This window comes from Chrysemys picta, chromosome 6 (assembly GCF_011386835.1).
Source record: "Chrysemys picta bellii isolate R12L10 chromosome 6, ASM1138683v2, whole genome shotgun sequence".
In the NCBI taxonomy this organism is placed as follows: domain Eukaryota; kingdom Metazoa; phylum Chordata; order Testudines; family Emydidae; genus Chrysemys; species Chrysemys picta.
The window spans coordinates 20,120,584-20,135,046 of record NC_088796.1 but is presented as its reverse complement, the minus strand read 5'-3'; the positions used below and the strand labels follow the sequence as shown (position 1 = coordinate 20,135,046).

Genomic DNA, 14,463 nt, shown 5'->3' with positions numbered 1-14,463 from the left:
GAGGGAAGCTACTGCATATGTGTGTGTCAAAGGACACTGCTTTGAAGAATTTCCAAACTGGGGTGCATGGCATGTATGAGTACTCATGTGGAATATACATAGGGACCATCACTCAAAGTTGAAGTTAACATTGTCAAGGCATAATCAACATGTACCCCATCCCTGGAAGCAAAGTATGCAAATTTTCAGCCTGTAATATTAAAGTTTGTCTTATGCAATGATCTTCCTCATGCAACACAAACATTTTCTTTTTAGCAATACTTGTAACCAAGTACTTTGTACTTCAGGATAATTGTTGCTTGACAGTAAATTTTATCCTAATTCATAATTTCAGATTCTATGTTAAATATAAAAGATCACTAGATCCAATTCACAAATATACAACATACTAAAAATACACATTCAAATTATACTTTCTTGGGAAAGGGTTCTTAAATAGTTTTGCTCAAATTTATGTTCCCTCCAAGCAGACACTAGCCTAAAGGATTTAAAAGGAATGGGACAACAATAGGAATGTAGTGGTATTATTAAATATATTTATGCTCACCTGCTGTGATGTCATCATCAACAAGATCATGCTCTTCTTCCTGAACTTTGACTTCTGACCCTGATGAATCTGGACTTGCACTACCAGTTTGAATGGCTTCCGCTGTCACTCCAGCTGAAACAAATTCAGTCACATTAAAAAAATGACTATTTTGTTTTTAGTTGATTTTTTTTGGAATTTATAATCACAAACAACCTTAATTTTCTCCCACTAGGAATTGCCAATGCTTTGAAATAATACCTTTATAACTCTTTCTGATCAGCACTAAGGAAAGTATCTTTCCAATAAAATTTCAAATTTTCCTTCCTTTTATATTAGCATATAGAAGCAGGTTTAATATTGAGATTTGGAGGCAAAATATAGACACACCTTTAGCCTTCTTTAAAAGAAATTAATATCAGATTTTTTTTTCTAAGTGTGACAAAATGGTATATAATTTTCTATAAATATAAACATAGGAATGATTTCTCCTAAAGAGAAACATTAAAGGCATTTATATATTTCTTGTACATCTGATGCAATTCAACAATAAAAAGGATTGGACATTTACATGGATAATGAGAACATTGAGAATTACATCAGAAAGAATTTTTAAAAACTAGAGTTTGGAAGTTGTGTGGAATCTCATGCTTCAGAGCACGACAACTTCTGGCTAATATAGTTTCAAAGAAATAGCCCTTATGGGCAAATTATTCAGTAATTGCCCACGTGATGATTTTTTGGGGGCGGGATTTCTTGGACTAGTATCTGAAGCCATTGTCAAAGGCAGGATACTGGACAGACAGATCACTGGTCTGGTTGGATACAGCAATTCCTAGGTCTCTGATGAAAAACAAAACAGGACAGCCCCACTGTGGTATACTCTTGTGTAAAAAAACATTTTACACACACACACACACACACACACACACAAATAAAAACAAAATTCTGTGTCAAAATATTAGTTCAGCTGTCATTATAATATGATCAGGAGCACCATGAAAAAATTAATTTCTAAATCCAAAGTACAAGAAAAAGATTTCTCCATAAGTGGTTGTCCTTAAATTGAAGGAATGGAGTAATAAAAGAAGGTAATGAAAAGACAGAGGACGGAACACACAACCAAATCAGTAACAGTTACTAGTATCACTTCACTAAGCCTGCTAGTAGTGATCATGTGAAGACCACCTAAATTAATAGCTTTGGAACACAGTACATTATTAAAAAATAAAGTTTATAATTTTATCTTACCACTATCACAACTAATGTACACCACAGTTCATAACTTTAACTCTGCTCCTCTAGGGATGTGAGCATTTCAATGCTTCCTTTACCAGACTACCCATTTCAAACACATCAGACTATCTTTCAGCCTTCTCTCTGGCACACATCCTTCATCAGAATATCCCCTTTCCCCCCAAATGTTATTAGTTGTGCAGATTTAGTGCAATAGTTTGGTGTGTTGCGAGGGGTTAGTCTGGTAAGGAGGTGCTGGAAGGCTGGCATTACTAGTGGGACAAAATTAACGTAGTTTGTGATGTACAGTAATTGTGGAAGTGGTAAGGTGTATGAATGAGTGGAAGATTAGAAAGCATATAGGAAACTTGACTTTTCATTTCCTGTGAAGCAACCTTAACAATGCTGGTGAACTTCCATATTTTAGAAAAAGAGTTTAACAGTGGATGTCACATCCCCATGCAAATCTACACGATCCCGATTTCTCTCTTCACACCAATGATCCCCCCAGCCAAAAGATGGGATCCTTGGGCAGCCACAGAGGAATTCCCCCTGTGATGAACCATGGGGAGTTTGTCAGACAGAGGTGCTGGCTTTGTAATGGAACTGGGAGTGCTACTTTTTAAGGGCTCTCTGCCCACCAGATTATCTCTATCCTTACACCTTTTAACAGCTAGGACAAGAAGGAAGGCTAGGACTAAAGAGAAGTGATAATTGTATTGAGGGACATAGAAGCAGTATTGCCAAATACATGTATTCAAAAGTCAGGAATTGGTTCCCCCAAATCATGAAATGGGCTTAAATATAATGAGATTTTAGTGGGGAAAAATTCATCTGCCTGTTAATTTTTGAGCCATTAAGGGGAAACTGCCTACTCCCAATTTGTGAGTGATCATTTGACATTCTAAATTCAACCATAAATGCAAAAATTTGAGCCTCTCCATTTGGCTGTTGGGAAATGACTCTACTTAACCCTATGGTGAGTGAGCTGCCATCCCTCTCACTCATCGCTATCCAGTGTCTTCCCAAATCTTCCCTGCTATCTCAGGCAGTCTTCCACTCCATTTGCATTCTCTTTTTCTTACTACCCATTTTGCAATATCTACTCAAGATCAATTTTGTGTAGATACATATTGTTTTAACGAGGCACATCTACAACAAAAAACTAGAAAGTCTCACAGATTTCAGATAGAACCCACTGCAAACACTTCCGGTTAATGATCTATTACACAAAGCTAAACAAAAACTACATAGAAAACTCAAAAGACATAATAAACTTTTTGTAGAATTTACAACAGAAAGATCAACATGTAGGAAACCACCTTCCCTCCCAGGAATGCATGCCCTAATTTCAGCCTCTTTGAGAAGGCAACCTTAACAATGGAGTCACAATCAAACCCTCCATAAAAAGAGCACCACCCCACACCTATTAGGCTATATAAATAATCATAATAACCTATGCACTGAATAAACAAAAACATGTATGAATACACATCTCTACTGAGTCAGAGAACACATTGGTCCTCTGCATAAAGGCAAGCAAATAAAACCACTCTGCAACAAGGAGCTTCATAAATTCCATCTTCTGCATGAAGCAATCTAGAATATGGTCCACTTATTCCTAAGCACTCTATGGAGAACCCACTTGCCTACATTAGGATGTCAGCAGGCACAGCAAACATGTTTGATGCATCCCCCAACATGACTCTTAAGACCCCAGGGCTAGGCAGTGTCTGCAATTCTTCCATGTCTTTTCCCATCCCAGGAAGAGGATAGATTTGAATGGTTGCTTAATCCTGAAAAATGCATTAGGAAGCCTCTTCGGAGATGGAAGCTCCTCCTCAAGTAAGGTACAGTCTCTGTGGTTGTATAATTGGATAAGTTATCAGAAGCTTATGGTATGGTGGCCCCAAAAGGAAACTTTTTATTGGATAGCACCCTTAGTGAATACTGGTTTGCATAAGCATTATGGCAACCATGAATCTGTCTGTCACCAAAAGGAGGGTGATGTTCCATTTGATATGTGCTACAATACCTAGGCTTAATAAGGATGAATAAAAAGGACAACATTAAAAGAATGCCCAGGCATGTGTTGGTTTACATCAGATATACAAAAAAATATTTCTTCCGCTCAATGAAAATCCAGTGATCAGGAACATGTATTCCTGTACTCCAGTGCTTTCTAGATAATTGCTAAAAATAACACCTAAAAAGTATGTCTTAAATATGTCAAAAACCTGAATGCATGTTCAAAATAAGCCAAATAAAATACTAAAACTAATGGAAAACTTATTTTACTATGAGTGATTTCGCCAATGTGTGATATCCAATAAGTGTATTAATCATAGTATTAAATATAGCTGTCTAACCTATTTATCATTCACTTAAATACATTAATATTGTGCAATGCAATATTATTTTACTTGTATTTTTCTGCTCTTATAACTGAAGTCTTCCAAAAGTAAAAGGATCAAGCACACGTATGTTAACGTACACCAAAGACCAATTAGTGAGCAACAGGTTGGGGTGCTTTTGAGATCACCAGGTGATGCCAGCTCATGCAATATCATCTGTCACTGTGTTCTACCACTTCTTCTTGGCTTGTCTCACTTTCTCTTTCCTCCTTCAGATATCCAGTTCAATGCTTTCTTAGCATGTCTCCCATCTTCCATTCAGTGTACAGGTCCAAACCATCTGAGCGTTCTTTCTTTGATATTTTCTAACATGTACTGCTCGATCAGGTCCATTACTCTCACTTACACTCTTTTTGTTAGCTACTACCATCGGCCAACTCTCTGCTCTGTGGTGTGCTCTGTACAATCTGACCTTTCGTTTGGTGTGGAGATCTCTATTTGATCAGATGTTGTTCATCCTTCCAAAAGTGGTGTTTGCTTTTCCTAATCTAGTATGAATATCTTTATCGCAATCTCCTTCAAATGTCATCACTCTTCGTAGACAGCAGAACTGTCTGTTATATTTCTTTTCTGTCCACATATACCTTGGCATCTGTTGTTCAGTTTCCTACCTTCAAACATCTTTATTTTCTCTTCATTTACTTTCAATCTAATAAAAAGAACAGGAGTACTTGTGGCACCTTAGAGACTAACAAATTTATTAGAGCATAAGCTTTTGTGGACTACAGCCCACTTCTTCGGATGCATATAGAGTGGGTGGGCTGTAGTCCACGAAAGCTTATGCTCTAATAAATTTGTTAGTCTCTAAGGTGCCACAAGTACTCCTGTTCTTTTTGCGGATACAGACTAACACGGCTGCTACTCTGAAACCTTTCAATCTAATGTTTGCTGCTTCCTGTTCTACCTCTGATGAAAGGACAACCATTCTGTTTCACTATGTACTCAGTAAATCAATGGCAAGTCACTAGTTTCTGTTACCCATTTAAACCTGCATGCCGCCTTTTGTTGTTCATTTCATCACCCAGTCGACTGCTAATGCAAAGAGGATTGGTGATAACACACACCCTTGTCTAACTTGTCAAACCACTCACGCTGACCTGTATCTGATCTTGCTGCACATCTACTTCCATCATAATAAGAAGTTTATATGTTGATCAGTTTGTCTGGTATCCAGTAGCTCTTAACAATATTCCGCAGGGTCTCACTGTGGACACTACTAAACACTTTTAAAAAGTTGATAAGATGGGTTTTTGCCAAGCAGTAGCTTTTTTGATCATCTATCAAAGACTGGATATCTGCTCATAATATCGTCTACCTGGATGAAACCCAGCCCGTTTTTTTCGTAATATTCGATACACTTTTTTTCATTCTATTCAGCATAACAGTAGCCAATACTTTGCCCAGGACTGATAGCAGTACTATCCCTCTCCAGTTTATGTATTGAGTAAGATCACCATTTTTTGGCAATGCAACAATACCACCATTTTTCTTTCACCCATATTTTGTTAGAGTTTTGTTAGGAAGCAAAATTCTGATTGAAAGCTGACTTTAGTACCTTTGCTTGAATTCTGTCAACCCCAGGAACTTTGACAGTGTTATTGGTCCTTTTATTTCTAACTTAGCACTGGCATTTTTCTAGAACCTGTGCATGATCTGGACAGTTTAATATAAAATGAAAATGTTCTTTCCATTATTTGACTTGTTCTTCCTGCATTTTCAACATCTATCCATGAAAATCCTTGATAGTCATCACCTGTGACAGTCTGGTTTTTCCCGAGAGGTCATGCACTATTGTATAGAGCTGCTTGATGTCTCCCCTCTGAGCTGCTTCGTAGGCCTTTTAGCCTTCTTCCGAAAAAAGGCATTTCTATCTTGCCTTCATCTCTTCTCTTTTTCTCTGTATCTTTCATCTCTGTCTAGGAGTTCTTCCTGTGTCTTGCACTGTTTCTTTTTTGCCTTCAGAGCTTTTCATTCATCAGTCATTGCTCATGTTCCAGATGTAATCCATGCATCTTTCTTCCGCCTTCTTTGGAAGTCTACTACTTCCTCTGCTGTCTCAACTACCATCTTCTACCAAAAAAAGAACAGGAGTACTTGTGGCAGCTTAGAGACTAACAAATTTATTAGAGCATAAGCTTTCATGGGCTATGCATCCGAAGAAGTGGGCAGTAGCCCACGAAAGCTTATGCTCTAATAAATTTGTTAGTCTCTAAGGTGCCACAAGTACTCCTGTTCTTTTTGCAGATACAGACTAACACGGCTGCTACTCTGAAACCTGTCATCTTCTACCAGTTTGACCATCTAACAGACTAATCTTGTAAAACACTGGAAAGGTTGCTACGGGCAATCTGGAATCGGAGCTGTTTTTCTTTGTCCTTTGCCCCTATTGCTATAACATTCTTTTAATCTGTCTTAGTGCTCTTTTTGAGTTTAAGTTGTAATGTGGCCACTAAAAGAATGATCTGAGCCAACATCTGCTCCTCTGCTGACTCTGATACCCCTCAAAGACACACATCTCTTAGATATACACACATGCTCTATCCGATTGAAAGTCACATTGACTGGTGATCTCCATGTGAACTTGTGTCTCCTCTTCCAACACAAGAGATTGCCTCCTATTGCTTGGGTGTTTGTGCCACATAGATTCAAGAGCTGTTCACTATTATTAGTTTGGATATCTTCCACTGCTGTGTCCATGACTCCTTCCAAATCAGCATAATTGTTGCCGATTTTACACTGAAGTTGCCTGTCATCAGCATAATGTCATGGTTAAGCATGACATCCAATACCTGCTGCACCTGCTTGTAGGATGTACCCTTTTCACTGTCACCTGCAGAGTCTGTTGTTGCACATACCTGGATTATTGTACACTTGATTTGTCTTCTTTGCAGTCCAGACGTTGCTAGTCTGTCACTCACTGGTTCCCAAGCCAGCAGGGTCTTCACGGAGATGTCATTTAGCATCATTCCTCCTCCTCTTTCATACGTTCCTCTTTATAGCATCATCTTGCCACTTCCTGCCAATTTCATCTCACTGATGCCAAGTATGTTCAGATGGTATTTTTTCATTTCTCATGTAATCGGTGCCAGCTTTCCAGTACTGTACGAAGTACTTACATTAGCTTATGCTCTAATAAATTTGTTAGTCTCTAAGGTGCCACAAGTACTCCTGTTCTTTTTGCGGATACAGACTAACACGGCTGCTACTCTGAAACCTTACATTCTATGTGCCGCCTACTTGTTACAGATTTGATAGTCAGGATTCAATGTCTCGAGATCTCAGCTTTCTTTTTGCTTTCACTGAGATGTGTCATATTTGGATTTTGAGCTCCGTCTGCATTCTTATGGTTTGATTTAATGGAACTGTTTTTGTTGCAGGAAGGCTGCATCTCAGTGATTGCAAAACCAACTGCAGAACCCTCCTCTTTTATCTAAGCTTGGGAGTGAGCTGAATCAAAACTCCGATTGAAATCAATGCAAACAATGCATATAATCTGTTAGAAATATATTAATTTTAAATCACTGATCATTTTTTTTTCTTTTGTAGGGATAGTATGGATTATCATTCATATTTAGGCAAATTAAATAAATTCATTTTTTAAAGTTTTATTTCTTCAATTTCATACAAATGCATTGGTCAAAATTTCTAATTAAAACACAATAGGGGCAATGAATTGACATATATAATTATCCAAATTAATTGGGTTTTGACAATGGGAGCATGAGAATGTCTGCAGTTTATTTTCAGACAGAGGGTTTAAATTTATTGGAAACAGATTTCTGCAGTGACTGACCAGCACTGCCCCACATTCCCTGCAATCCTTATGACAGACAGACTGCCTGCCTCACATTAATTCACTTCACACTATTTCTATCGATCCACAGCCAGTTCCCTAGTCTCTTTGCACACACTGCCTGTCTGACTGCCTACATCCACATCAGCACATACACACAAAGGCCACAGAAAGATAACCTTTTGCTTCCATTAAAGACACAGTCTCCATTTTTCTAGCTACAACAACATCAGAGATTTCAAATATACCAGCTTCTCTGTTGCCTAGTGAACAAATTTACTTGGACTATATGCCCATTGTATAGTCTGGGAAATGATCATTTCAACATTTTAAGAAAAGTTATGTTGACCAAAGAGAAAATGGAAACAATGGGACAGAAGGTTACAGCATGCAACTAGAGAATCCCTTAAAAAAGGAATTTAATTTGAAGAATCTATATCTTATTGAAGACTAAAGCCGACCTTCAACATATTTTTATCTTTAAACATAAATAAAGGAAAACAGCATTTTCTTAAAAAAAAATTATACTTGCTCACAAAGCCCCTATTTGGGCAGAATATATTATAGAAATTGGTGAATGCAACACCTGAGGTGTAATTTTAAGAAGTGAACATAAGGAATAGAAAATGAACTTACTGAATGCTTTATAGCAGTAAAGCTCAAATATCTTCCCAACATGAAGAGCTCAAAATATATCAATGGCCAAAACCACCTCTAATACTTTTAATTCATGACTAGGGCCCTACCAAATTCATGGTCCATTTTGGTCAATTTCAAGGTCATAAGATTTTAGAAATCATAAATTTCATGATTTCAGCTATTTAAATCTGAAATTTCATGGTGTTGTTATTTTAGAGGTCCTGACCCCCCCCCCCAAAAAAGAGCTAAGGGGGGGGTCACAAGGTTATTATAGGGGAGGTTGCGGTACTGCTACCGTTACTTCTGCACTGCTGCAGGCAGCGGCGCTGCCTTCAGAGCTGTGCAGCTGGAGAGCAGCGGCTGCTGGCCAGAAGCCCGGCTCTGAAGGCCAGGGCTGGCTCTAGGATTTTTGCCGCCCAAAGCAAAAACAATGTTGGCCGCCCCCCCCCCCCCCAGGTTCTTTAATTACCCCACCCCCGGCCCCGCCTCAACTCCGCCCCTTCCCCAAATCCCCAGCCCTGCCTCCTCCCCCCAGGCTCTCAAGCCTGGGAGGGAGGGGGAGCAGCGGCGCGCGAATCAGCTGTTTCGCGCGCCGTGGCAGCAGCAGCGGAGGTGAGCTAGGGCTGCCGGGGCACATTTTTAGGGGCGGCATTCTGGCGCTGGCCATGCCGCCCCTAAAAATGTGCCACCCCAAGCACCAGCTTGTTTTGCTGGTTCCTAGAGCCGGCCCTGCTGAAGGCAGAGCCACCGCTGGCAGCAGTGCAAAAGTAAGGATGGCATGGTATGGTATTGCCACATTTACTTCTGCACTGCTGCCTGCAGAGCTGGGCCCTCAATCAGCAGCTGCCACACTCCGGCCACCCAGCTCTGAAGGCTGCAGCGCACAAGGAAGGGTGCCTTAATTCTGCACTGCTGCTGGCAGGGCGCTGCTTTCAGCCGTTGCTCTCTGGCCACCCAGCTCTGAAGGCAGGACAGAAGTAAGGGTGGCAATATTGTGACCCTCCCCCCCTCAAAATAAGCTTGTGACCTCCCCCTCCCCCCTTTTGGGTCAGGACCCCAATTTGAGAAACACTGGTCTCCCTTGTGAAATCTGTATAGTATAGGGTAAAAGCACACAAAACACCAGATTTCATGGGGGGACACCAGGTTTCACGGACTGTGACGCATTTTTCATGGCTGTGAATCTGATAGGGCTCCTATTCATGACATACATTTTTACAAACATTCCTGTTTGATTTGCAGTCAACAAGCTGAACACACCAATTTTAGATCCAGAAGGCCAAAATAAAACAGGATTAATTGTACAATCTACAGTGTGTTGTGAAATTAAGGCTAATCCATCCTAACACCTGAATTCTAATACATTTACTGCAGGAGTAGCTGCCGAAGCAGCATGAGCAGGTACCAATGCACTGGTTGGGAGACGCAGGAGATAAAATGGGAGCCTCGGTGACCCCTTTCCCAGAAACCCTCCTCACTCTCACCCCACAAAACTGTGCAGGGAGACCCCTACTTTGGGTGAATTAAGACCCAGGGGCCATCCTTCCTCCTCCATCCTGTGGGTTCAGAGAAAGAAACTGCAGGGAAGAACCAGCCAAAGACTGGAATCAGCAGCATCAGCTCAAGCAGAGACCCTGATGTCCTCAATGCATTTTTTTCCCCACTGTTAACTGGACATTCTCTCTCCTCTGCTCATTTGCTGTTTGTTCCAACCCCCTCCCTGCCCCTTTCTTTACAGTCTATTCACTCAGCCTCACTCCACATCTGCCTCCCCTGCCCACCTTCTCTAGCCACTTCCCTACACTGTCCCCCCTATATTCCTTGTCTTCCTGTTTAGTTTATCCCCTCTCAACTAACTCCCACCCCCTAAAAAGTGTATGGAACTATATCCTTGTAAGCAAAGAAAGATGCCTAAAAGGTTTCCATTATTACTCATATTACCTGCTGTATGAAGAAGTTCTATTGGTATGGGGGGGCGGGAGGCGGGACACAGTGCTAAATACGTTCTCTAAAGCTGGAAGGAAAATTCAACAAAATGTTTCCTGGTTTATAGGATAAAAGATAATAAATCCAACTTCAATATTTGGAATTTATTTTTAAAATAAACAGCATATTTTTTTTCAAAATAATTCAGTTCTACATGTAAGAAGCCAAGGAAGTTCAAGTTTATGCCACTTTTTTGGAATCTGTTGAAATCTACTCTTGCTAGTGACAAATACTCGTATTGCTATAAGACATGAATCTCTTTAAACTTCCATAAAGGCACAGGCTTCTTTATAATTCATCTCACCACACTCCTTTGTTCGACAACAACAGATTATGGTAGCCACTTTACTAAACAAACTATTAATGATGATTACAGATAAGTATTTCAAAATATGTTTGCTATTTTTATACTTAATTCTACCGTCAAATTAAGATGCCCCTTGTAGGGAAAAAAATTCATTGTACACACACACAGGGATAAATGGCCTGCCTGAAGATCTTACCACTTTAAAGGGCTTCTGAGTACATGTACACAACTTAAATTGCAATCTGTAGAGTGAGACTAATGAAGAGGAAATCCATTGCTCATTTTTAATACCACTAGTTTAATGCAAAGCAAACAGAAAATGGCCTCTAGTAATCCAGAGCTAGTTTCATAGATCACCAGTAACCAAAAAGAAATCATCTATATTTTAGAACAGGATATATTAAATTTAAATAATTTATTCCTCTGTAAAGTCCACAGTTTGAATGAGGAGGGAGATCATCTATTGCTTATTATGCAAAAGATGACCAACTACAACAAAAAGGTGGGAAGAAGAATATTTCCACAACTGCTTGTTAATTTTTAGTTAAAAAGCTAGTGTTCAAACATAGCTACTGCTGGAGAATGTGTGTGTGGGGGGGGGGAGAAGGGGGGAAATGGTTTCAGTAACCATCTATTTCAGACAAACAAAATAGGATCACTTTCAGTCATGTCAGAACTCTGGAAAGGAGTATTATAAGCATTAAATTGCACTCATGCTGTAATAACACATTTGCAGCTTCTGAATTAGAGACCAAATTCTGAAGGTAAATAGAATCAGAGAATGACAGAGCAGAATCTGGAGACTCCCTGGAATCCTCTCAGGATATAGTCCCAGAAACCACAAATGCAAACTATCCAACAGCGGTGGGCCAGAAGGGAAAAAGTTTGGCCTAACAGCCCATCAGTAAGAGATAGAGAAGCCACAAGTCAAACTTGAGAGATTTCATGTTGTGGAAGTCTTAGAGGATGGCCGCACTGTATCATCCAAAATGAAGAGGCCCAAGGATGACTGATGGTAAAGAAATTTCCTTGTCTTGCACAAAGGACCACAGACCCGTATATTAAAATATACCACAGCACCTTAGTGACTGAATCGACAAACATTTCAAGTGCTTCTTGAATCACTATCAAAATGCATTTTATTTAAAACAATTTGGCTCATGTACGATAAAGTTTTCCTTCCAGTTTATTACCAAGAATATTTGCATGAAACAGGATCTTAGTTTCTAAAACTGCTCATCTGGTCCTGGTGTATGTTCTCTACCTAAGTCAAACCTCTCTCTGTAATATCACAGTTGGTTTCTTGAGAAATGAAAGAGGAAGATACAGTAAATATGATACACATTCATAATTGTTCCTAAATAAAATGAAAAATATTCCTATGGTCATCAACAATTCTTTAGAATGCCAGTGAAAAGAATTTCTAATAATGACAGTTTAAGGAAAAGTTTTGACCAAGGCCTTATTAGTATGTGTTCCATATTCTTACTCAAACTCACTGTAACTAATAATGAAATTCCATAAATCAGTTATGCATTTTAACTGTCTGCAAGGATGCCTTTTTCCGTTCCACTTCCACAATGAATACTTATTCCACACACTGATTTATCGCTATCAGGGTGGCCTTAGAACTGCACATTTTTACAGTTCTCATGTTAAGTAATCAGGCAACCAGTATGGGATGATATTATGTATATTTCTGGCTTTACTAATATAAGGTGGCACATGATCACCCACAAAAATAATGAACTAGTGTTGCGGAAAAATAGAAAACATTCTTTTCCAGCAAACCTTGAAACAATCCATACTTAGCAGAACCCTATGCCTCGCCTCAAGAATCGAGCAGGGGTTTATTAATTAATTAATTATTTTCAAGATGAGAATAGTGGTGAAAACCATCTACTTTAAAAACATGATTAGCACCCTATTATGGTTTTGAAATTGTAGTGTGGACAGGTCTTGCACATTAATGCCTATAAGGTTTACAGTATTTGTCAGTACAAATCTACTACTCAGCTCCTTGGATTTAAACATATTCATCTCTTTCCTCTCAATTTAGCGGTTTGCTGGACAAATTTCTAACAAATTTCCTGTTGGACTCTTAGGTGCTTCTTCCTCACTGGTAATCCCAAAGTCCAAATAATTTAATTACAATTTATACCACACTAGAAACAGATAAAAGCTTCAGTTAATTACTTCCCACGTATGCTAATGATACCAGATGCTAACTATAACAGGGTTTATTAGTATATTTTACTGTATGACAATCCCTTACCCAAAGAATTTATATTCACCAAAACGGATTGAAAAAAATAAAATAAAAATGGAGGTCAGGGTATAGCATAAATATATGTGATGGCTGTAGGTTGTTACAGTTGAACATGTACAAGCCACTAGTGGCATCACATAGATCTGCCACTTAGGAGTTATATTTCTAATCCATGAAAATTAAAGAGTTACATTAGCCAACATTTTGTATTCTCTTTATTTTAATTAACAGTATCTAAGTAAATGAAGTAATCGGCTATATATTTAACAATTTGGACCTTGTTTGTAATGCAGCTTTCTAAGTTACTTTCTTCTAACTTTCTACCACTAATCTCTGATTTAGTACTTCCCATACTTACTCTGGTACCTGACCATTCCAAAAACACTTAACAAACCTTAACTTAAATTAAAACATTACAGCAAACAAACAAAAAAAGAAAGCAAAACAGTTTTAAAGATCTGCTTTCTTTATAAAACAACGTTCCCCTGCACTACCTTTTGTCTGTCCAAGCCAGAAGACAGACAGGAGGTCATGGATATGGTTTAATGAGGCCACATCTTTATTCACTTATAATATCTGGAAGTACCTTGCAACAAATTGTAGAGTGCAAGAAGGAGGGGATCAGCTCCCAAACCCCTTATTTAGCTCCCTTTGAAGGAAAGGGATACTTTCCTTCAAATCCTTTTCCAATCCATTTTCTGTGTTAACCATATCCACTTCATACCAAGTACCTGCACTGCACATCCTCCACAAGTTTTACATTATAAAGTCGCAATTTAATACACCTCTACCTCGATATAACGCTGTCCTTGGGAGCCAAAAAATCTTACCGCGTTATAGGTGAAACCACGTTATATGTGAAACCACGTTATATTGAACTTGCTTTGATCCACCGGAGTGCGCTTTGCCGCGTTATATCCGAATTTGTGTTATATCGGGTCATGTTATATCGAGGTAGCAGTGCATTTAATCCCCCTACTCTACCCTACCAGGTCCCAGACCAGCTTTCGGAAGGCAAAAAATACATACCTTGCTTCAGCCAATCTGACAGTGAGAGAAAAACTCATTCCCAGCTCTCTAAGGAAAAGGGGCAAATTATGGAACCTGGTCCTTTTGCCAAGTTTATGGATAGGTGGATGGACGCTGCCAGTCCAATCCTGGTAAAGAGGGCCTATTCATGGCTGCATGGGATATAAATACCAGCCCATGTCCCCTCCCCCCCCCCCCACACTCCTCTGCTCAACAGAAAAGGCAATGCAGTGACCTTGTCCTGACCTGGCCCCAACTGCTTCC

The 14,463-nt window shown here is 39.3% G+C and overlaps 1 protein-coding gene across 7 annotated transcripts in view; it reads right to left on the bottom strand.

The window, feature by feature from the left end:
- Nucleotides 1-14,463, bottom strand: part of WDR7 (WD repeat domain 7) — a 343,609-nt gene that overhangs the window by 196,820 nt on the left and 132,326 nt on the right. For all 7 annotated transcript variants that reach the window (XM_024103360.3, XM_005296832.4, XM_024103361.3 and 4 more), the window contains one exon: nt 548-661. In XM_024103360.3, coding sequence (XP_023959128.2) covers nt 548-661 — 114 coding nt within the window. The remainder of the gene's footprint in view (nt 1-547; nt 662-14,463) is intronic.